The sequence below is a fragment of the Notamacropus eugenii genome, chromosome 4, assembly GCF_028372415.1.
Source record: "Notamacropus eugenii isolate mMacEug1 chromosome 4, mMacEug1.pri_v2, whole genome shotgun sequence".
Classification (NCBI taxonomy): domain Eukaryota; kingdom Metazoa; phylum Chordata; class Mammalia; order Diprotodontia; family Macropodidae; genus Notamacropus; species Notamacropus eugenii.
In genome coordinates, this window is record NC_092875.1 from 16,541,898 (window position 1) to 16,563,420 (window position 21,523).

The 21,523-nt window shown below is 52.6% G+C and overlaps 1 protein-coding gene across 1 annotated transcript in view; it reads right to left on the minus strand.

Moving 5' to 3' along the window:
- Positions 1 to 4,679: 4,679 nt before the first annotated feature.
- The window catches only part of KREMEN1 (kringle containing transmembrane protein 1), a 48,154-nt gene continuing 31,310 nt past the window's right edge, over positions 4,680 to 21,523 (minus strand). Inside the window, exons 4-9 of the mRNA XM_072600059.1 lie at positions 16,870 to 16,994; positions 15,468 to 15,621; positions 11,130 to 11,462; positions 10,035 to 10,193; positions 9,129 to 9,213; positions 4,680 to 8,063 (exon numbers count right to left, since the gene is read on the minus strand). Coding sequence (XP_072456160.1) covers positions 7,895 to 8,063; positions 9,129 to 9,213; positions 10,035 to 10,193; positions 11,130 to 11,462; positions 15,468 to 15,621; positions 16,870 to 16,994 — 1,025 coding nt within the window. The 3' untranslated portion in view covers positions 4,680 to 7,894. The remainder of the gene's footprint in view (positions 8,064 to 9,128; positions 9,214 to 10,034; positions 10,194 to 11,129; positions 11,463 to 15,467; positions 15,622 to 16,869; positions 16,995 to 21,523) is intronic.

Consider the following 21,523-nt stretch of genomic DNA (forward strand, 5'->3'; position numbering starts at 1 on the left):
TCATGAGTTTGGGTGAGATGTTAGGACCTGAGGGGGTTATATGGCACTATGACTAACTGGTTGCTTTCTCAGGGTGTCTGTGGGGGGAGGTGGTAGCCCTCTGGGCCTTTAACCAGGACCCTTCTGGCACTCATCATCTTAGGAGATGCTACTGATATCATACAGCTAGCAAGTGACCAAGGCAGAATTTCAACCCAGCTTTACCTGACTCCAGGTCCAGCACTCTACCTGCTTTTTTGGTAACTCTTTATGCCCCCCTACTTTTTCTGTAGTGAGAAATACAGACTGTCCTCTACTGGGCATGCATTTGTTACCTAAGTGCTTGTATAGGAACTGGGGACCTTATTTCCCATATTTAAGGACACCTAGACATGATTTATAAACAAGCTATCTTCAGCTATTTTCCAGAGTCAAATTTAGATGGGAACAACGACAAGTGAAAGAAAATTGATCTTTTATGGTCATTTCCTCAAGCCTCCATCTAATTTCTATGAGCCCTGAGCAAAGTGCTTAACACAGTGCCTGTCATGTTAGTAGACACTATATAAATGTTGATTTTCTCCTTCTCTGGGCCATGTATTACAGAAACAATGGCAACAGCCTGGTGAAGTGGATAGAGTGCTCTTGGGTTCAAATCCTACTTCTTACACTTCTTAGCTAAGTAATTTCATGCCCATTTTCCTCATCTATAAGATGAACACCACAATCCCTCCTGTCCTTCCCTCATAGATGTGTTGTGGTATGCTAGCCGCTATAAAGCTCAGTGATGACGGGCTGGACGGTGCTTGGAAATTCACCCATCAGGCAAACTAGTGTTTTCAGGGGCCTTAAAAGAATGGAGGGGCACAGCTGCAAATTTACAAGCTGGTCACCAGACTGTGAGTCAGCATGGCCTCTGTCCCCAACATCTCCAGCATCACCCCCGCCCCCCGCCCGCTACAGCCCCCTGGGGGACCTGGCGGAAACACAGTCCCACAGGCTCCAGCTGGAGACCAGAACCAGAGACTTCCAGCTTCCAAGCAAATGTTGTCTGTTCCCGGGCCTGAAACATTCCACACCCCCTGCCTCCCCCCTACCAGAGTCCCTTTCAGGAGAGGGAAAACAATTCTCCCCCATGGGGACTGGACCTAGCCATGGAGAAACAAAAGGCAGCCAGTTCCATGAGTCACAGGTCACTCTGAAGCTGCAAGTCTCCCAAACACGCACGGTCATGGCAGGGGAGATCATGTGACTTCCAGGCCGGGAGACAAGGTCACCCTTGTCTGGCTCTTTTCTCTTGACAGGAAGAGGGGCCTTTGAATCACTGACAAATGATGAAGCCCGAGCTGCCCCTGAGACCGGCTCCCTGATGGGGAAGGATTGGCATCTCGGGCACCTCAGCAGCTTGGGAGGATGTACACAGTCAAGGTCAATAACCTCTGGGCTCTTTCATCCACATAGAATGGTGAAGCCAGGGGGAGCCTTGGCGATCATCTAGCCAATTTCCCGTTTTTGCAGGGGGATTGGAGGCAACTGTCCCTCAGCCCTGGTCCCTTCTAATCCAAATTAGACATAAAAGCCTGAGAAGTCATCCAGCCACATACTGTTGTCTGCAGGGTTCCTGTTGTTGAGTTGTTTTTCATTCATGTCCAACCCTTCATGACCCTATTTAAGGTTTTCTTGGCAAAGATACTGGAGAAATTTGCCATCTCCCTCTCCAGCTCATTTCATAGATGAGGAAACTGAGGCCAACAAGGTAAAGTAACTTGCCCAGGGTCACATAGCTAGTAAGTATCTGAGGCCAGATTTGAATTCTGGAAGATGTATTGCTGGCTCTAGGCCCCAGGGCTCTATGCGCTGTATACCTAGGTGCCCTAAAAAACCGCTAGATAAGGACATCCCACTTCTCCCCCTGCTCTCCCTGGCATGGAGTGGGACCTGAAGCCTCAAACTTTACAAAAGTACTTCTCCTTAGAGGGAGGAAGGCAGGTGTTGTTGCGAAAAAGGAGATGAGGTAATCTAGAAGAATAGAAACGTACCCCAAAGGATGAATTCAAGGGAATCAGGTTGCCTGCTATGGGGCCCCTGAAATAAAAGGGGTCCCTCTTCTCCAGAGGGATGGATGGCCTAGTCCAGTTCTTTCTTGAATTGTTCTCACCAGGTATAGAAACACCTCAGAGGAAGACACCCAGAGGCTCTTTGCCATCCCCCCTCCCCAATGGGTCTCCCCTTAGAAGGTGGGGGGCGGATCAAAGGCAAAGGGGGAGCAGCAGGGTCACCCTTTCAGGTCTGCCTAAGACCCCTCTCTGGGAGTGTGCAGCACTTGCTACCTGGTTCCCTTTCCTCCTCACTGCCCACTGTACGCATAATCGGACTCGAGTCCCGCTGTTGGTGGGTACGTGGGAAATGTCTGAGTTAGTGAGGGGCTCCAGCAAAAGAGGCTGGGATGGGACCAAGAGGAGCTGGTGCAGGGGTTTCTTCAGAAGAGCAGGAAGAAAACACAGCTTGAATCCTAAGACCTGTTCTCTCCCATTTCTGGGAACCCCAGCAAGCTACTCCCTCATCCTCACCTTCTGCCAGTCAAGGAATATGGTTTTATGGGTGCAGCTAGGTGGTACAGTGGATAGAGCACCAGTGCAGGAGTCAGGAGGACCTGAGTTTAAATCTCACCTCAGACACTTGACACTCACTAGCTGTGTGACCTTGGGCAAGTCACTTAACCTCAATTGCCTCATCCTGGGTCATCTCCAGTCATCCTGATAAATATCTGGTCCCTGGATTTAGATAACTCTGGAGGAGAAGGGAGGCTGGTGATCTGCACAGCCCTCCCTCACTCAAAACAAAGTCAAGTGCAAGTCGTATCATTATTTCTCTGATGGCATGGTCTTCTTCGGCAATGAAGGATGAACACATACATACACACACACACACACACACACGGTTTTATGCCACTGAACTGCTGTGATTTTGAATTCTTTGCCATTTTGGGGGGCAGTCTTTTAACTTTATTATTTACACATTTAATTAATTAATTTTTAGTTTTCAATATTCACTTAGTCTTCTAACTTTAGGAAGCCAGTTGGCAAATGCAAAATTTAGCCAGAGATCCAGACTGCCAGGTACACTGCCTAGTGGGCTCTCCTTGAGGGATGGCATCACAAGAGCTGGAGGATGGACGTATGAAGAGTCCCTTCTATGTCCTCTTCAACAAACAGCCATTGAGTCTTTGAAGACTTTCAGGAATAGGGGACCCACTACCTCTTGAGGCAATCCATTCCACTTTGGGATAACTCTTTAACATCCCTTCTACTTCTGACATTCTCTGTACTAAGCTCCCTCCCAACCCTAAAATCCCGTTGTAAGGCACCTCCCAGCCCTGACATCCCCTGTTTTGAGGCCCTTCCTATCTCTGACGTTCCATGTTTAAGCTAAGAAGCTTATCCTAAATTATCCCCTCTGAAACATCCCCTTTTCCCACCCTTCACCCCACCGTGGCTGAAACATCAGAGCAAACACAGACCCTTCATGTAGCTGCAGATCACCAGTCCAGATCAGTGAGGAGACGCGCAGGTTCAGAGGTGGTTTTCCTTTAAGTTACAAGCCCCGCCCCTGATATGCAGATTATGTTAAATGAAGGAATCTTATACCACAATTTTGTTGTGTTGAATTGCTTGTGGCTAGGGAGCCAACGGCCTGGGCTTGGGAATGTCGCGAGAACTGAATTCTTGGACTTGTCTCATCTATCCTGGCAGGCTTTGCCTTTGGTGTGGAGGCTGGGGTGGGGGGGGGGGTATGCTCAGGGACCCACGCTAATGCCTTTTGGTCATCAGGTGTTCACGGTTCTATGATTCCCCTGGGTTCATCTCTTTACATCAATGAGCCGTCAGGGTTCCAATCCTAAGTCTGGTCCCTTCGAGCTACAAGGGATCACAGGCATCCTCTATTTCTCTCCTCATTTTAGAGAGGAGCAAAGTTATGATTTGCCCAGAATCGACAAGAAGTAGGAAGTGGCAGAGACTGGATTTGAACTCAGTTTCTCTGAATTCAAATTTTAGCTTTCTTTCCACTATCCCCCTCTGCCCTCCCGACTTGCTGACTATGGGAATTTCTAAAGGAAGAAGGCACTGTTAGTAGTCAACAGTCTCGCACACAGTAGGTACTTAATAAATGCTTGTTGCCTGACTAGAACCATAGACCTGGAAAGCTGGTGGGCTTGGACTTTGCTTAACTCAGGTTTTAGAGGAAAAAACTGAAGGTGAGATGGGGGAGGGACTGGCTCAAGGACACCCAGCCCTAGGCTTGGTTGTCTCTTTTACATGATGTCTCTCTTGTTAACAGGAGAGATCCCTGAATACAGGGCCAGTGATTCTTTGTACCCCCAGCACTTGGTAAAAGCATCTGACGCACCGTTAAGTGTCTAATAAATGCCTGTTGGCAGACTGACTCCCCAGCCTGTTTTCTACTATATACTACACTAACCCTAGATTAACGCTCAATGCTATCCGATGCCTTCAGCCTCAATCCTGTGTTTGGACACAGCGCTGACATCTGACTCATCTCTACGTTAGGAAGGACGCTGGAATAAGCCATGAGCCAGGAAGGACGCTGGAATAAGCCATGAGCCAGCGTTTAGGCTGACTCCCATGCCCCCCCCCTTCCCAGAGGCCTTTGGGGGAAATGATCCTGTCTGGGGCCACCACTCGGCTGACAACAATGAGAACATTTATTTTCTCCAGACAGTAAAATAACATTTCTTTCTCTCTCTTCTGTAAAGTTAAGTACCAGCACACTCCATTTTCTTAAATAACAAAATTCCTAAAAATATATATTAAATTGTATACAGTGTGTCACGCTTCATCTTCTATCTTAACATCCATGATGTTTCTATTTTATTCCCAAAGTTGCTTATTAAGAGCATATTTACAATCAATCTTCGTCTTCCAAAGATAAAGCTCCAGACAGAGGAGAGACTCTGCGAATGCCGCTGGCGGCCTCGCTCTCTTCGGCAGGCGGGAGGAGGGCCCCCAAATGAGGTCCAATTCTCTCTCCGGGTCTTGGCTGTGGAGGCCATTCTGCTTGGCAGGTGGATGGCCTGAGAGGGAGCAGGGCAGAGCTCCTGAGGCCTGACCTCTGATAGCGGAGGGGAGGGACAAAGAGTGCGAAGGTTACTGGGGTCAAAAAGCTGGGGAATTAGCTCTCAGCCAGAGATCTACCAAAAGTCTACCAGCGAAGAAAGGGATGGTAACCAGGGCGACAGAGGAGGTGCCATCCCCCAAGGGGATGAGGAAAGCAGACACACCAAGTGGAAATAACCTCACCTGAATCCAACAGTGGATGCCAGAAGGATTGGCAAGGGCGGGGAGAGTGGGCCTCGGACCCAGGGAAGCCCAGAGCTGGGTATTCAGGGCAAATGCTGCCGTTCACAGAAGTGCTTCTCATGACTTAGTGCAAACATCCCAGAGTCTACACCTGAAGACCCGGACTCGCCCATAACCAACCCCATGGAAACTGAGGTCCCTGAAGGGGAGACTGAGCCTTAGGCACATGTGATCTTTAGAGCTGAAAGGTCTTGAAAGGTTTTCCTTACAGAGGAGACCAGGCCTATGGAGGGGAAGAGGGCAGCTAGGCCTCCAGGTTCAATGGGGTTTCCCCTCCCCCACCCTGCTGCCTACCAGGAGCAGCTGGCACTGGGCACTGGGCACTGGGCATGCGCCCGGCAGCCAGAGGGTTGGGGGGGGGGGCTTCCTTGGGAAGCTCTGACTTTGAGCAGGGGGAGGGATTGGTGACCATCTACTGCACCTGTCCTGAGCCCAGTTCTTGGGCCTGGGAGCCAGAAGACACTAGGAAATCCAGCAGGGCTCCTCTATCTCAGAGGTTCTGACCCACTTGGGATTAACCACAGTCACAAGGAACCACTGCCCTCCCTTCAAGGAGCCAGGACTCCTGGGCACCAGGCCTGCCAGCCTTCTCTTCAGCTTGCTGGGAGGCTGGTGGCTGGACCAGTGCCATAGGGTCAAACCCCCAACCTTTCAGAACAGCGGATGCAGTCAAGCAGCCCATCCATCACTGCCTTCCTGAAAAGGAACTCAGAAAGCTCTTATGTGCCTTGAATTTGAAGGCTTCTGGTTTAACCGAATGTTCATCCCCTGCTTCCTCCCTAAAAGGCTGAGCCCTTGGGCCTGGCCTTCTCCTCCTTTCTCAGGTGCTTTCTTGCAGTTTGGTATCCGACCCTGCCCCCACTCCCAACCCCCGCCTCCCAGCTGTGTATTTGTTTTCTTGGGGTTGGGGAAGTATGAAGGGGAAACTGATGTTTCCCCAGTTCATTCCAGAGCCCTGGGGGACAGGGCAGAGAAAATTGGCCAGCATGGGTCCTGAATGGCCACATCTCCTGCATGCCTGTGTGGAGGAGGTGGGGTCGGAGAAGATTTTCCTAAATGCCAGTATCACAGCCGCTCCCATGCTGGGATGAGACCCTGGCTGAGGGTCAGGGCCCTGTGCTTCTAGCAAGGTTATTCTCAGCCCCAGTCCTTTGACCACACACACCTGTCCCAAGTGTTTGTGAGCAGATCGCAGGAGCACCAAGAATAGCCTGGCAGGGTGGCCTGGCTAGCAGGCTTCACTCTCCAAAGCCCCCCAGCTAAGGGCGGGCTCCTGTCTCACCCTCAGGTCCCCAGAGCCAGACTGAGACGCCTGCTCCTTCCGGTCACATCCCAATGGGCCCTTAAAGCAAAGCAAAGAATGTGAGGGTCTGGTTTGTGCGTCCTCAGCTCTTCCACTTCCTTTGTTCTTGCCCCAGACTCAGGTTACCGACCACTGTCCTCCACAGCAGACAGAACCCAGCTGTTCCTCCACTCCCTCTGCAGCCCTGGCATGGGACTCGCTGGGGAGTGGCTCAGGGATTTTGGGGAGGTATGCACACAACTTAAAATACCGTGTGGGTGAAGTCAGAAGTGCAGCACAAAGGCCCCTCCTCAGACAGATGGCACCGGCAGACACCCACACAAAACCCAGGGGGGCCCCTCAAGAGGCACACTGCCCTCCTCTCAGCTGCTGCTGACCCCTCCGTCTGCTCTCAAATGGCCTTGGAGTTTCTAAAATAGCGACAGCCGTCAGTCACCAGCCCAGGGCAGCTAGTGTTCAGTCTTGGGGGCCCAAAGGCCAGGAGCATCTGTCTCTGAGTCTGTGGGTCTGTGCTGGCCACTTCTCTGAACTCCCCCTTTGGCCTCCAGGTGGAAGGGATGGAGCATGTGTGGTGGATGTGAAGGGGGAGGCCCCTGCGGTGGGGTGATGCCTCCAGACCTCAGGGTCGCATCCCAGGAGCCTCAGCCATAACGATGCCCATCCAGGATGGCATGGCAGTCAGATGGCCTTGGATAGGCTCCTGGGAATGCCTGCTCCATGAGCCTACTCTACCAGACAGGCCGCCATCTGGTGACAGCAGCTCAGGACATCAGACCCACGTTGAATGCTACCAGGCTGTGACTGGGCTGCCCACTCCAGGCCACTGGGGAAGTGAGTGACCTTCAGCACTGGGCACATGTACAGGCCAAGGAGGGCCCACAATGGCTCTTCTCAGATTGCTGAGATAGAAGGGGTATAGAGGACCAAAGATATGGATGTGGGTGGCCCAGGGCCATGGCCTAATGTGAAGTCTTGTCTAGAACCCGATATGTGGCCATTTCTCAGATTGATTGAGTTCAGGCCCAGGCCAATCCTGTATCCAGACTCTTACTGACCAGTTAGACCTGGTCACCAGACAAAGGGCAGGGTGGAAGGAGAAGGCCACTTACCTGGCCCATGGCCTCAACTGCAGCCTATGGCTGCCTTTCCCTGGGCCAGATAAATGGGTGAGGGGTGGGATGTGAGTGCCAAATGCCAGGCCTGCTGCCCTGTGACCTGGTCAGGAAGGGGGTGGTCAGTCACCCACAAGGGGGTTTTGGTCATCCTGCTGGCTCTGGCTCTTCAGCTTCTTCTTGAAGATGGATACAGAAGTGGCAGGCTTGTAGAAGATGCTCCAGATCTCTGCAGGTGGTCCAGGCTGGTGGAAGTCCCTGAGTTCCCCAGGAGCAGCCGAGTGCTGGGCCCTACAGAAGCACAAGCATGGGGTTTTCCCAGAAGCTGCAGCATCACCGCCTCACTCTCAGGGTCACCCGGTCAGCACCTCCCATTTTACAAAAGGCTGACACCAAAGCCAGCCCAGCCCCTGGGGTCCCCCCAAAGCTGCCTAGGCACAGTGCCCTGGGAAGCCCTGCAGAGACAGGAGCAGACCAGCTCAGGCAGTGGGAGGCCCTCCCAGGACATGTTAAGTCATGACTTCTTGGCAGAGGGCACGAGAGGGAGCTTGGTAAACATTAATTAAGGACATTCTTCCAGAGACAAATGAAAAGCCTGGAGTGGAGAGGCACACAGAGGGAGGGAGCCCCTGAATGATGGGCAATGGGAGGCTGGCACCAGAGGGAGGGGCAGAGATCAGGGCGGCTTCCGCAGTGGAAGAGGTGGACTGTTTGAACAGGTGTTCGGCAGGGCCGTGGGACAACAGAGCCTGGTGGTGGGGGGGAAGGGGGCTGGAGATGGAAGGAGTGGCTGGGGCATTCTTCAGGAGGCACACCCAGCCCCAAATGGCCTGGCCCCGCTCTGGGTGCTGGATGCTGTGAGAAAAGGAAACCCTTTTCCCAAAGAATTTGAGCTGAAGGCTCTGAGAAGACACCCTCAGCAGGAACAAACAGCTGGGAAGTGGGAGGCAAAGGATGAAAACCCACCCCTTGGCCCCTGCTCCCTTGGCACGGTGGGTGCTGGGCTCAGGAGGGCAGCTGGGGGACTGGCATCTGCTCCCCACAAATGCCACCATTGGCCAAGAAGGGAAGCTGCTCACTCCCCCTTTGTATCCTCAAACTGCTCCAATCTTAAGCAAATTCTTGGCCCTCCCTCCCATGAAACCTCATTCTGGGGATGGGGCAGTCTCTCTTTCTCTAGACCAGAGATGGTTTTTCCAGTTGTGTTCCTCAGTTGTCAGGATTATGGTACACACAATATTCTTGATACACTGCCCAGGGCTGGGGGCCCAGGCTTAGGACAGCAGCTGGCCCTTGGGGGTCTAGAGACCCACATGGTCCCTCCCCGAACTGACTGGGGACAGGCCATATACTTACTTGAATGTGACATGCAGGAGGACTTTGGCTAAAATGGCTGTGATGGTAAGGATGAGGAGGCTTGCAAGGCCGTATACCGTCCACCCTGCAAAAGGTAGAAAGCGGGCATTACCATGTGTTCTGTCTTCACAGGGAGACCCCCGGCCTCTCCAGTGTAGACGAGAGGACAGGGGTCAGGAAAGCCTGGGCTCAGACCAGTTGTGGGGTTTTGGACAAGCCTCCATTTCCCCTCCAGGCTTCACTTCCCAGAATTGCTGTATGGGGGTCAAACGAACTAGCACGTACATAAAACGCCCTGCCAGTCTCCCAGGACTAAAGAGGACAGATGGCAGGCAATCCTCAAATGTTCCAAGTTCTCATTACAGAAGAGCTCTTGGGATCAGGGAGCAGGGATCTGGAAGCAGCTGTGGTCTGGGGAGAGAATGGAGGCTGGGGATCCTGGACTGGGGGAGGAGACAGGATTCTATCCCACTTCAAAGAATCAGAAGGGATCTTAGTGGTCGTGGAGTTACCAGCTCTCATTTTACAAACAGGGAAGCTGAGGCTTACTACATGCCAGGCAGTGTGCTAGACATTCTCTGGAAGAGCCTGTGATACCAGTTCTGGGGCTGGAGAGGCTTCAGCTCTGCTGGAATGAGGAAAGCCCTGGACCCAAACCCTCTGGTCACGATGTGAGTAAATACCCAGCAATTTCCACAGCTGAGTCCTGGAGAGACTCAGCACTGAGGTGGGAAGCCTGGGGTCCAGACCACAGAGAGCAGGAGACAGGAGACTGGCACCATGCCAAAGGGGCATCCAGGATGCACAGGGTGATGAGGATGATCTGGAAGGCCCAGGAGAGACAGCTGCAGGCAAAGGGATTTGGGCTGCCCCGGCCACATGCGTAAGCGCTGGGAGGGTAACTACCTGGGACAGCCCGGGGAGGGTGGCTGGGGCTGGTCGTGATGACATAGAGGACCTTGGAAGCTCGAGCAGCACTGATGCTGAGGTTAGCTTGCTCAGTGATCACCTCGGTGAGGGTCTGGTTGAAGGTGGGCCCTGCCTGAGGTGTCTCCTCCTTGAGAGCTGAAAGGCAAATGAAATGTGGGAGGTCGGTGGTGTAAAGGGGAGGCATGGAGGCTGGAGCAGTTGGAGGAGGCTGCATCCCTCATCCTTCAAGGAGCACTGAGACTCAATGGCCAGCATGTCCTTTTGTTTGGCTGCTGGGGAGCCCCTCCTCCCTCCAGAGATCGAAGATGTCACAGTCTCCAAACACATCTGATCATTTCCTGCCTCCTCACCTCTGCTCACACGGTGCTTCCTGCCTAGGATGACCCAGATGCTTCTCTAAAACAGCAAGGTGGCACAGTGGGTAGAACACTGGGCCTGGAATCAGGAAGACCTGAGTTCAAATCCAGCCTCAGACACTTTCTAGCTATTTGACCCAGGGAGTGATCTCAGTGCCCCGAGGGCAAGGGTCGCCTTGATCAGAGCAGGCACCCAATCAGTCTTTCCCAGAACAGCCTCAGCGTGTTCTAGGGTAAAACTCGTTGAGGAAGCAGGTACTCAAAGGCCAAAGCAGAGTAGCCTGCTGTGGGGGAAGGACAGTCCTGCCTTGAGGCAGGGGGATGGACAAGATGACCTCCTTTGTGCCCTTCCAGACCTGTGGCTCCAAGAACCCCCAATCCCTGCACGGGCTGGCAGCTCTGACCCTTATCCAAGTTGTCACTGGGACAACAACAATAACTGTGGTGTCCAAACAAAAGTGGTTACTGGGAGCATTCCGCCACATCTCTGCTCCTCACTTGAGAAATTGGAACAAGGAGCATGGGGAGCAAAGGCAAAGGGCCAGTGTGGGAGGCAGTGGTGGGGTGGGAAGAGCCCAGCCCTGCCACAGCTGTTTCTCATCGTCTTATGAGTGTTGGTCTAGGCAGCTTTGGAGGCACCTCCCACGCTTTGGGACTCTCTATGGTTCCCGTGTCCCATTTGCACTGGGGCTCTGGGAGAGCAGAGAAAGTTTACCTTGATATACAACAGCAAATCCCTGGGCCTGATTGACGCGGTCAGAGAAGAAGTATAAGATGACAAAGTCCAGGGAGATGTTAAAAGATGGGGGTGGGCGACTGCGGCCATTGAAGCGCACCAGGACACGGTGGGTGTAGCCATCCAACAGTTCGACCATGTCTACTGAGTCCCTAATGTCAAACAGGGTGAAGCTGAAGAGGAGGCGAGAGGCCCCAGGGACATGGATGGTCCAGTAGCAGGCCCGCCCAGCAGCATAGGTGTCAGGAAAATCAGGAGAGTAGATGACTGAGGACAGAGCAGTGTAGTTACCCCCGCAGGCTCCGACAAGTGCTGCCAAGAGAAGGAGACGGAGGAGGTTGGGGGGAACTCCGGTCACTTCGCCCCTGTTGCGTGGCTCTCTTCCTGGGGTCATTTTCAAACTCTAGTGGCCTACTGTCTGGGTGGTGGGCTCTGAGAGGAGCACCTTCCATAACTTTTCTGTGCCCCTCCTCTCTGGCAGTCTACACAGACATTGGGATTCCTCCCCACTCCCCCATTACAGCACTTCTGGAGTGCTGTATCTACCCCATGGAGAGGGATCCTTGGGGGGCAAGGACAGTCTGGCTCACATGGATGCACATCCCCAGTGCCTGGCATGAAATGAGTGTTTAATAAAGGCTCTCCACCTATCTATTCATCTATCCCATAAGCCATCATCCATCTATCCATTCATCTACCCACCTATCATCCACCTATCCATCCACCATTTATCCACCCATCATCTATCCATCCATTATTTATGCACCTGTCATCTATCTATCCATCCACCATCTATCCCATCATCTATCTATCCATCAGCTATTAATCCATTAATCTCTCTCTCCCTCCACCATTTATCCATCCATCATCTATCTATTCATATACCATCTATTCACCTATCATCTATCCATCTACCATCCCACCCCTCATCTATCTATCCATCCACCATCTATCCACTTATCATCTATCTATCCATCTACCATCTATCCCATCATCTATCATCTATTCATCCATTTTCTCTCTCCATCCACCATCTATCTACCCATTATCTATCTATCCATCCACCATCTTTTCACCCATCAATCTATCCATCCACCATCTATTCCATCATCTATCATCTATTCATCTACCATTTATCCACCCATCATCTGTCCATTCACCATCTATCCCATTGTCTATCTATTCATCCATTATCTCTCTCTCCATCTATCTTTGTTCAGTCCCCATAAACCTCTTGCTCTCAGTAACTCTCCTATCCCCAGTTGAATATGAAAGGAAGGAAATCCTAGAATGCCCATGCATATGCATGTAAGAAGAAAAGAGATGAATGAGTTTAGTGGGATAATAGAATTATTTACCCACTACTCCCTGGGTCCTTTGGTGAGCTGCTCACGGTCAGGCAGAGATCCTGTTGCACCAGTGAGCCCTGGCCCAGGACGATGGAGGCTAGGATGAGCTCTATCTCACCTGGCTCCTCCTCTGGCCTAGGCTAGCCCTGCTCTGCTTGAGTTCCCTGGCCTGGGCTCCACACTAACTAGCATGGCACACAGAGAGGGTGGGCTCGGGGCCTGAGGACATGGTTTCAAACCCTGCCTCTATCCTTTCCTGGCTGTGCAGCTTCTCAGGTGCTCTGGTGTCTCTGGTCAGGGTGGACAACATGCTTCAACCTATCTACACCACAAAGAGCTGTTCTGGGATCCAGACAAACAAAGGCCTGGAAAGGGTTCATGACCGTACTGTGCTGCTGAAGTGGGAGCTAGCAGCACGAGCACTTTCCAAAATATAGGGTAAAAATAATGATAATAAAATAATGAAATAATAAATAATAAGTAAAATCATAAAATGTTAATAAAACTAGACATTCTTTAAAATTTCTAAAGCACCAGAAACAGAAGTGGAGAGAGAGTCAGGAGAAGCCAGCCTCGGACACTTAGCAGCTGTGTGACCCTGAGCAAGTCACTTCACTTCTGTTTGCCTCAGTTTCCTCTTCTCCAGGGCTGTTGTGAGGATCAGACTCGATCACATTCGCAAAGCGCTCAACACAATGCCTGGCACACAGTAGGGGCTTTCTAATTGCTCTCCCCTTCCTTTCTCTCTACACTTGTAGGATGCGATCAGGGTGCTGAGCTCAGTAGTAGAGCCAGCAGCATCTGAACTCCCAACCTTTGGGTCTCAGGCCCTGGACCAGGGAGATCTGATAACAACCAGATGACGTCAGCCATCCAGGATGGATCGTTAAGGGTCAGTGAAACCTGGGAAATCTGAAGCTGACAAGGATGACAAGCTGTTCTTCTCTGGAGGGGGAGATTAGTCTGGAGAGTGACCCTGCCAGCCACTCAAGGGGAGCTGAGCCGTGTCTCCCCCGCATCGCTCTGCCGGCTGCTTGAGGGGAGCCAAGCTGTGTCCCTCCTCACCCCTCTGCCAGCTAGTCGAGGAGGCCCAAGCCGTGTCTCCCCCACACCCCTCCGCCAGTCGCTCAAAGGGAGCCGAGCCATGTCTCCCCTGCCTGGGATTTCACACCTGTTCAACTTCTTCCAGGCCCTCATTGATATAAAGCCAGCTGGCTTCTCCAGGGACCAGGAGCCTCAGTTGTCCACTAGGACAACAGGCCCCACAGTGACCTACTGGTCTGCCAGGGTTCAGCCTGAACAGTACAAGGAAGTGTCCAAGTAAGGAGAGCTACCCCTAAGGGCTCACAGCTCATGGATTCCCAAGGGGTTGGCAGAAAGCACAGGAGACTGAGAGTGGCAGGGTCCCCAGAGTCAGCCCACACTCACTGCCAGCTGCACAATTTTCTCGTTCCCTTCAAGGGGTTCCGGTCCTCTGCAGATCCCAAGGGGATCTTACCCCTCAAGAGAATGGCTCTGAATCAAGACTTGAAGGGGATCTCAAAGATCCAATGCCCAAAGTTTACAGAAGAGGAAACTGAGTCCCAGAGAAGTTACGTGACTTATCTGAGGTAGAACTGAGAGTTGCCACTTCTTTGGGATCAATGACTTTAAGAGAAGGGCAGACAGTGCTCAGAGAAGCATGCCCCACTGGTCCCAGCAGCCACAGCGGCCAGCTAGGAGCCCATGAAGGCCCAAGGGCCCCAAGCAATAAGCTTGGATGTCAGGACCACTGCCACTATTAGAGTAAAGAGAACCTGGCTGGGGGGAGATGCTGAGGGTGTGCCCTCTGACATCTATGCCTGGCACCACCCAACACTTCTGACAGCGATGTGGTGGTGAGAGCCCGCTAGAGGAAGACAAACAGAGGTCCAATAAGCTAGAACAAGGAGAAATGGAGTCTGACCAGGCCAAATGCCACCCTGCACTCGGATGCAAATGATCTACTTCCCAAATCATGCAGGGGAGATAGGGCCTGACATTAGAACAAGGGTGGGAAGGGAGGGCAGTGGACCAAAAGGCATTACGGCAGCCAGCAGAGCAGCTGAGTCTGGTGGATGCCAGCCCTGCTGGGTCCTCCCTGGGCCCACCCCCACCCCCATCCCCGAAGCTGCAGTGACTGCTCACAATCTCCGGGAGTGAATGGAAACTCATCATCTGGCCTAGGAAGGCCCTGTCCCCCTGACCAATGTACCTTCCAGCATGAGTCCCTTCTACAGTCTGCTGCTGGTAGAGGAGCTTGGCCTTCAACTGAATGACCAGCCTCCTGCCTCTTCCCAGTGACCTTCCTTCTGCTTGCCCACTCCCTGGTCCCTGAAATGCAGGGACAGACTCATGGGGCTGAGGGGTGGGGAGAGCAAGCTTAGTGGTCATTGACTTCAACTCATACCTGCTTAGGATTCTCCACTACAGCCCCTGACAAGGGGCATCTGACCTCACCTACAAGCCTTCCAGGGAGGTCAGACTGACCACTAGCTAATGCCCCTTGGCAGTGGCTCCAATGGCCAGGAGACTGTCCTCTACCAACTCTCACCTCCCTGTTACTCCTAGATCAGCCTTTGGAGATCAGGGGGGCAGCCTCACCCTTCTGCGCCAGGTAGTGTCTTTCAAACAATCCACAGCCACTAAGGAAGGCCCTGTACATGTGCCTGGGAACGGTCCTTGCCCTCAAGGAGCTGACATCCCATCAGATACAGAAATCGTTCAAGGGGACTTATCAGGAGGGTGCGGGCTCAGCTTTAGTCCAGGCCAGGGGTGGAGTCAGGTAGAATGAGCTAGGAAGGTCCTCGAGGGCCAGGACTTGAAGGAGCCAGAGCTACTCTGTGGCCTCCTTCCCTCGCTGCCCTGTGGCCCCCTTCCCTCGCTGCCCTGCAGGAGCCAGCTAGAACTACAGGGTTACTGGCGGCCCCAGGACTCGGGGCTTACTCACTGTCAAAGAGGATGATCCTGCCATCACCTCCACAGGGCTGGGTGTGATCCCCAAAGCAGACGCTGCTACATTCGGTGCCGGCTGTTTCCCCGTACTTCCAGTAATCGGGATTGTTGCCGCAGAAACATGCATAACCTGATTCCATCCCAGCAAACTGTGGCAAGAGAAACAGAGGCATCCAGACTGGTGGGAGCTGACATCAGGTAAAGGGAAGGAACAGTTTCCCTCTCCAGCCCCCTCCCAGATGCCACTCTGATTCTGCCACCCCACATGGGCTGGCCCCTGGGAATTCAGACACAATGACCCCCAGAGGATCCTACTCCAATAAAGGATTCTGGGAGGAGATGTCAAAGGAAGAATCTAAGATGGGGAATCCAGGGAGTCAGGGAAAGGGTGTGATTCAAACCTAGGACTCAGGACTATTCCCCTGTGTATCCTCCATTCAGGGACTAAAGGGTGAGCTGGTTTTTCTGGGGCTCTTCAGACAAGCAGAGGGCACCGTGCCTGCTCAGATAGCTGTCCCTATAGTCATCTGGCCTGGGAAGGCCCTGTCCCCCTGGCCAGGTGGCTTTCTGGGATCAGATATAAGGACGGATGCTCCCCAACCCCCACCACCCTGAACTGCCAGGATGCCTGAAATATCCACGGTTTGTTGTGGCAGCCACCAGAGCTCCCCTGGGCCCAGGCCTAGAGCTGGGCAGACCACTGCTGGGGGGCTGGGGGCAGTCAAGGCACCGCAAGGGCCCAGCAGGCAAAGGGTCTGTGTCACCTGAGGACCAGTGGTGGGGTCCTCCAGGAGAGGCCAACATCTAGAAGGGCTGACTTTGATCCGAGGCATTAGAATTACTATGGCCTTGAAAGAGAGGAGCAATGGGGGGAGTCAGAAGGAGAGGGATTGAGGGGCCCCAACAGTCCAACAATGAGAGCCATCCAAAAAAGAAACAGGCTGCCCTGTAAGACAGTGAGTTCCCTATCACAAGAGGCATCCAAGCAGAGGGAAGAGGCCTCTGGCTGTATTCTGAGGCCCCTTCTGGCTCTAACCTACTTGGCAGAAGAGAAGAGTCACATAGATGGGCAGGGGAAGGGCAGAGAGAGTCAGTCTTAAAGCCATGGGTTCAAGTCTCAACTCTGAGGTGCATGGGCTGTGTAACCCTGGGCAAGTCACTGACCCTCCCAAAGGCCTGGGTGACTAATGCTGAGGCCCTGGGGGAGGGGGCTTCCTCACTTGGGGATTTCCCAGACCAATGAAAGCACAGGCCTCATCCCTAGTTCTTCCTGGAAGTTAAGTAAAACAATTCTAAACTCACTGCCTCAGAAAAGAGCTGTTTAGCTAAAGGTTCAGGCATTTTCAGAAGGTTCTAATATGAAAAAGACCCTTCAGGGTAGGCTGGGACGTTCTTACTTTGAATTTCTGACTGCGACAGAAACTGATGCAGTTCTGAATCGTGAGCTTGTTGGACGTCTTACTGGTTCCAGTCAGAGGAGGTGGGTTCCCATGGTCTCTGTAGCAGCCAAGATTTCCAGGCACTGAAAGAAAAAAAATGGAAAGAATCTTAGAATGCCAGAGACAGGAAGAGACTTCAGAATACGGAATGTCTGAGCCAGAAGGAACCTTAGGCTACAGAACAAAGGGTGGCAAACCTGGAAAGGATCTTAGAACACATATATGGAATGTCAGAGAAGGGATGGACCTTGGGACATAAAACAGGGGATGTCAGGGCTGGGAGGGGCCTTAGAACCTAGAACGCGAAATGTCCCTCCACTAGCTCAGGCTGCTGACCAGATTTTACCCCTGGCTCCAAGGTCCTGGGTTCCCAAAAATAGGAAGCCAGATACCTGAGGCCTCCCTGAATGGTAACATGCAATAGATGAAGAATCTGAAAACAGGATCCAGGAACAATGGAGAAGACCCCTTCTTGGTGAAAGCAGACACAGAATGTCCACAAGGAGAAGGCTGATGTAGTCCAGGAGAAACGTCCCTCCCTTCCCCAGCTTTGTCTCAATGAGCCCCTGAATGTGGGGGCACCAGCCCAAGTTCTTCCCCACAGGATTTCCTGCATGTACCCATGCTGAGAAATCCTGGTGCCAGGGCCCAAGGGCAGCAGGAAGGCAGGACATTAGGTGCCAGCCTCCACAGCCAATCACACACCTTGGCTAAAGAGGTCTAGCATGAGCTAGGGGTGTGAGGAGATGCTATGCATTGGTTCCCTTTAAACTCTTGTGGCAGCTCCAGAGAATGAGAACTAGAAGGGCTTAGAGACCAACTCATCCAACCTCCACTTTACTGAGGAGGAAACTGAGGCCCAGAGAGGTCAAAAGGGCATAAGGTTTAGAGTCAGGAATGCAGGGGCCTTCTCATTCCACTCTCTTTCTGCAATGCAGGAGAAGCGGAGGCCCAGAGGAGAGGGACCTGTCCAAAGCCAGAGCTCTGATCACTGGACCACACAGCCTCTCATCTGAGGACGCACAGGTGGAGACTTGACCTCACAGTCCTAGAGACAGGGGTCCCACCATATTGTGAAGGCTCCCAAAGACAGAAAGTGGCCCAAACAGACAGAACTGGATTATCCTTAAGAGAGGCAGAAGGACCGGGCAGGAGCCTCCTTCAGGATCTCTCTCCAGGGTCTGGTAAGGACTGTGTCTGTGGTACTCTGGTGTTAAATCTCTCCAGAAATGAGAGGGACTAGTAATTCAACTTAGTGTCTCTTGACCTCATGCTGAGCCTGCCTGGGAAATGATTCCCCCAGCAGACATTTGAAGCTGGGTCCCTTGACCCTTCTGGAGGAGGACCCTTCCAGCTGAAGCCAGTCCCCTCCCTTTGTCCTCCTCAGCTGCTCACCCCTTCAGTCAGTAACATCAGTGGGGCCTGGTCTCCAGATGAGCCAGGGCTCTGAGCCACCCAGTTCCTGAGTGACAGCCATGTGGCTCATCAGCTGTTGTATTTCTGAGCCTGGGGGGATGCACAGCCCAATTTCATAAACTTTGTGAGACGCACAACTCCCTGGGCACATCAAAGGCAGGAAGAAAACCCTGGCTTTGAGGCCAGCTCATTCTGAAGGTGCCGATAATTGGGAGGCAGGAGGAGGAGGGGAGAGAGGGCCAGGCCCCTGCCCCTGTGAATGACCTTCGGCAGGCTGGCTCATCTCAGGCTGCACACAGAATGGCCACAGGAGCCAGCATAAGGAGTTTCAGTCTGCCAAAGAAGGGATTCAGGCCACTGGAAGGTCCAAACAGGACCAGCATCCTTGTGGGAAGGACAGTGCATAGGAAATCTAGTGGCCTTGGGTGTGAATCCTGGCAGTGGTTGCCTAGAGATCCCTTCCTTCCTGATGAGCTCCGGCCAGGCCTCACAATTTGATCCTACCTCCATCCTGGGGGATTTCAACTCCCATGCTGACTCTCCCTCAAACACCCTCCCCCTACCTAAGCCACACACAAAGATGGTGGCGCCCGTGATCTTGCTGTCACCCCCAGAGTTTGGGAATTCTGAAATCCCCTTCCCCAGCCATCACCTCCCCCTTGACCTTCCCTTCCATCATCCTACTCTTGATCCTGAGCACTGTGACCTCCATCCCAGGCCCTGCCTTGTCCTGGTTACTCTCTTCTCCCCATCGTGATCCCTTGGCGAACCAACCTTCTTGAAATCCTTGCCCCTTTGTGCCTACATGCCCTCTTCAAAGTTACCAGTGATCTCTTAGCTTCCAAATCCAAAGGTCTTTTTACAGGCCTCATCCTTCCTGTCTGCAGCCTGGGAAACAGTCGCTCACTCTCTCCTGGATCCTCTCCTCTCTAGGTGTTCTGGATACCCTCTCTCCTGGTTCTCCTCCTGCCTCTCTGGCCTCTCCTTCTCTGTCTCCTTTGCTGGATCCTCCTCTAGACCTTACCCTTATGCCATGGATGCCCCTCAGGGTTCTGCCATGGATTTTCTTCTCCCTCTTGAGGAGCAATTCAGGGTAATCTTGGAGAGAAGGCACTGACTTAAGGAGGAGCAGAAAAGGCTTCTTGCAGAAAGCAGAGCTTTTAGCTAACATTTGATGAATCACAGCTCTGGGGGATGGCCGGTAAAGGGATGGGGGACAGGAGGTGGAGGGGCTGGTGCAAGGAACAGCCAGGATCCTCGAAGAAGCAACATGTGAGAAGACGAGAAAGGCAGGAGTGGGGGATGGTCGGACAAAATGTGGCCCATGCCTCTGGTGAAATATAAATGTACCATTAAAAAATGAGGAAGATGAAGAATTTGGAGTCACTCAGAAGACATCTATGAGCCGGTGCACAGTAACAGGAGCAGAGCAAAGAGCATGTGTACAACGGCAACAAGGGAGACTGAAGGAATGCAGAGGAGAGGGGACAGGACTTGGCTGACCGGCGTGGGAATGGCTGTTTAATTCCAAAGCGCTTTCTCAACCTGCAGGTGGATAAGGACACACTGAGGGAAGTGGGGCATTCACTGGGGATGGCGCAGCAGGTGGGTGGGGGCCAGGGCTCACTGTTTGACAAAGTCTCCTTGAAGTTCATAGAATTAGAGTCTAAGAGACGGAAGTTTGAGAGGATTCGGTGAAACAGAGGACCAGAGAGGGTGACTCAGCCAAGGTCACCCAGCCAGCCAGTCGCAGAGCCAGTCTTTAAACTCAGGTCCTCAGAGTCCAAATCCAGAGGGAACTGAAGAACTGGATTTGGTCCCATCATGGTCATCAGCTGGTACGAGGCCTCTGGCACGTCCTGTAAAACAAAGGGCTTAGGAGAGGCCATTTCTACTGGGCCGGGAGTCAGGAAGACCTGAGTTCAAATCCAGCCTCAGATGCTTACTAGCTGAGTGGGCAAGCCACTTCCACTCTGCCTCAGTTTCCTAATTTCTAAAATGAAAATAATAATAGCACCTGCCTCCCAGGGGAATTGTGAGGATCAAATGAGATCCCATTTGTAAAAAGGGTTTAGCCATGGGGTCTGGCACACAGCAGGTACTGGATAAATGCTTCTTCCTTTCTCCCTTCCCCTTCCACTCCATGAGAGGAAGACTCCTGAACAACCTGAGAAGTCTCAACCAAGGCCCAGCTGGGCAGCACACACTGGACTGTCTGATATGAGATCTGGGCACAGATGAGTTTTAAACTCCCCATGTTCAGATCAGACCTTATTCATTATCTTTCTTTCTCTTCCAAAGTTCCTGTTACTGTGAAGGACACCAGACTTTGCATCCTCAGCACCATCCCTGACCTTCAACTCTTACCCCACCCCACCCCATCCAAGCTCTCACCAAGTCCCATTGACTCTCCTTGGCCTCCATTTGCCTATTCTCTCCTCTGACCCTGCCCCCTCCCTTGTGCAGACCATCATCACTCCGCACCAGAACTACCGCCATAGCTGCTGGTGCACTGCTCTGCCCCTGCCACCCCTTCAGACTAAAGGAGGAGCTCTGGCATACAGTCTTACCTCTCCTGCCCCCCTCTAGCTACACTGGCCTCCCAGCTATTCTTGCACAAGACACTGCATCCTCTGACCTCAGACATCTACACTGGCAGTTCTCCATGTCTGGAATTTTCTCCCTCCTCAGCACCATCTGGACTTCCCTGGTTTCCTTTGAGCCTCGGCCTCTCCTGCTAGCCCTCAGTGCCAGCACCTGCCTCTGTTGATTATCTGACTCAGAGTGCGTGTGTACATGTTTGAGCCTGCTTGTCTCCATGTCCTCTTCCCCATCACGCTGGGAGCTCCCCGAAGGCAGGGCCTGGTTTGGCTTTTCTTTGCCTCTCTGGCCCACAGCAGGTACTTGAGAAAAGCTTGTAGACTGGATCCAATCCTCCGGCTGTCTCAGAAGAGCAGGGACCCTGCAGCAGGTCAATGGATGGCTGCTGCCTCCCTAGGCCGAGGGCATGGATTTCTAGACCTTCAGTCCCCAGGGGTGGGGGGGGGGGGTTGGGGGAACAACCCAACTCAACTTGAAAAAGGACATTTGTTTCCAATTTCTTGTTTCTTCCAGGGCCACTTTAAGATCTCTGGGGCTTTGTGATGCATTCTCTCTCTTCAGTTTGAATTCTTAAAAAAGGCACCTCAAACTACAA